This window comes from Lactuca sativa, chromosome 3, assembly GCF_002870075.4.
Source record: "Lactuca sativa cultivar Salinas chromosome 3, Lsat_Salinas_v11, whole genome shotgun sequence".
In the NCBI taxonomy this organism is placed as follows: Eukaryota; Viridiplantae; Streptophyta; class Magnoliopsida; order Asterales; family Asteraceae; genus Lactuca; species Lactuca sativa.
In genome coordinates, this window is record NC_056625.2 from 92,365,358 (window position 1) to 92,368,373 (window position 3,016).

Consider the following 3,016-nt stretch of genomic DNA (forward strand, 5'->3'; position numbering starts at 1 on the left):
TTAGAACTGGATGTATTTCTCAAAAACCCGACACATAGTGATATTAGATGAAATGTCACCTACGCATGCTCTCCAATCAGCATGCAAGGATTATAACCCTAGAATATTTTGAGCATGCTCCAACTGACAGAAGCAAAAATACTAGGTGAACTCTAGAATTATTAATCAATTATAAGGAATTGAAGTGGAAAAGGATCAACTACCCTATTATGTGAACCCTAGAATTAATCAATTATATATAAGGGACTCAAGTGGAAAAGAATCAAGCCCATGGACCGTAGATGCGAAACCTCAATTAATGTTTATTGATGGATGGAAATTATTTGTAATTAATAAAGCATAACTCCATCCACTTGTCAAGGAAAGACAAGAAGAAAAGGTGTAAGCCTTTGGTCCCATTGACAACCACTTCAAATTTCAGACTGTTAAAGCCATCTAATCTTCCCTAAAGATACAACTTCCTACACCAATGTGTTCATTTCCAAATCTAGAATTCTTTCCTATGTCTCCTTGTTCATGGGATGAGCTTATCTTCTCTCACGAGATGCTCTCAGCTGAAGTCCAGATAAAAGAAGAAAATATTATTTTCCAGGATCCTACTGACGACCATTATGAGCTTTCCTCTGAAATAGATCTAAGCAAAACTTCTCATGACCGAGGGCAGATCTTAGAAGTGATTACAAAGCCAAAAGAAGAGCCTGATGTCCAGAAAACACGATTTATAGGCGTCCGAAAAAGGCCCTGGGGAAAGTTTGCAGCAGAAATTAGGGATTCCACAAGAAACGGGATTAGGGTATGGCTAGGGACGTTTGACAGTGCAGAAGAAGCGGCTTTAATTTATGACCAAGCCGCATTTTCAATGAGGGGTTCCTCTACTCAACTCAACTTCCCAATGGAGAGAGTGAAAGAGTCATTAAAGGGGAAAAGCTACACCAGTTTCAAGGATGGATCTTCACCAGCAGCAGTCATAAAGGAGACACATAGAGTGAGAAGAATTTCTAAATGTAAGAGAAACAATAAGAATCAAGACTCTCAAAAAATTCCTGTGGTTTTTGAGGATTTAGGATCTGATTTGCTGGATCAGCTCTTGGGTACATCTGAGATCAGTTCTAGTTCTAGCACAAATTCATAGATTTCCATATACTAAATTTTTTGCGAATCATTGTTTATGTTGGTTTCCAATTTGTATGTTCATGAAGACGTAATATGAGAGTTGACATACCATTAAATGCTCATAGACTTTGATATACTGCATCATTTTCTGCCATTTTGCTCCTCCTTTCCCCATTTGTTTGACATTTTCATCCTTCTACGTGTTTTGATGTATGATGCTACATAAAATCAAATTATTATTATTATTATTATTATTAAATATCGTTATCATAGATATATAAAACTGCTATTAATATCATTTTTGTATTTAATGACATAAAAAGATGGTTTTATATATATATATATATATATATATATATATATATATATATATATATATATATATATATATATATATATATATATATATATATATATATATATATATATCAAGTTTGTAAAAATCGCTCGGCGGTATCTTGGTAGTTGACTGACGATAAACGATTAATCGGAGTAGGCGGAGATTAATCGGGAACACTTAATTATTAATAAAATTATTTAAAAAATTAATATTCCCTAAAAAACTAAGTATTTAAAAATTTAAAAATTTAAAAATTTTAGTTTAATATTTTAAAATTTGAAAGCTTAAAAATTTGAAAATTTAAAATTTTGGTTTAATATTTGGAAATTAAATTTTTTGAATTTTTTAAAAAATTCCCCGCCTATGACCATCGAGACCGCCAAGGCCGCCAAGGCCGACTTTGACCGATTTGACCAATTTCCGCTAAGCACCCTAATCGTAATCGGTTTAAGGCCGCCAAAACGATTAATCGGCTACCAAAGCCGATTTCTGCAACACTGATATATATATATATATATATATATATATATATATATATATATATATATATATATATATATATATATATATATATATATATATATAGAGAGAGAGAGAGAGAGAGAGAGAGAGAGAGAGAGAGAGAGAGAGAGAGAGAGAACTAGGTTCAAGTATTCTAACTAATTATTGTACGTCTATCGTATGCTATGAGAATTATAAAGAAAATATGTTGTTTGATAATATCAATACGTTCAATCTTACATAACTATTGTCATTAACACACATTCTCAGTAATTAAATAATTTATCATATTATTATACACTTAATATTATTATTCTCATTTCTGTAAGAATATTGTCAAAATGTTTTATTGGGTCGTATTCTGTCAGAATGAAAATGAGTGAAAAACGATGTGTGAGAACAAAAAAAATAATAATAATTAATGAGAGTGCATGAAAATGACGATACTTGTAAGGTTCAACGTATTCGCATTGCTAAACGACTTATTCTCTTAGTAATTCTCATAGCATACGATAGATTTACAATAATTCGAATAAAATAACCTAAGCCTATATATATATATATATATATATATATATATATATATATATATATATATATATATATATATATATATATATAATTAAATATTACGAAAATGATATTAGTAACAGTTTTATATATCTATGATAACGATATTTAATAATAACTAGATGGGTAACCCCGCGTTGCGGGGCCGGATGTAATATTTTCTTTTCGGTTTATTCTTTGTAAATATTCTTTCATGAACTATTTGTTTATACTTTGAACACTATTATGTCGTAGTTTTTTTAACATAATAGGAAGTGTTTATGATGATAAACATAACTTATCTATAAATATTCTTTTATGAACTATTTGTTTAGACTTTGAACACTGTTGTGGTGTAGCTTTATTTCGATTGTAAAACATGTTATTGATTAAGTATTCGATAAAAAAAAAATAATTTGCCACCCTAAATGCATACATGACGTGAGGTATTTGTTTATTGTTTTCGATGACTTTGGTATTACAATTGACATGCTTTTACATCTTTCTGTAGAA

At 30.1% G+C, this 3,016-nt stretch overlaps 1 protein-coding gene across 1 annotated transcript; it reads left to right on the top strand.

The window, feature by feature from the left end:
* Positions 1-375: 375 nt before the first annotated feature.
* LOC111908515 (ethylene-response factor C3) lies at positions 376-1,235 on the top strand. The gene has a single exon (XM_023904337.3). The coding sequence runs from the start codon at positions 470-472 to the stop codon at positions 1,130-1,132; it is 663 nt and encodes a 220-aa protein (XP_023760105.1). The 5' UTR covers positions 376-469; the 3' UTR covers positions 1,133-1,235.
* The last annotated feature ends 1,781 nt before the right edge of the window (positions 1,236-3,016 follow it).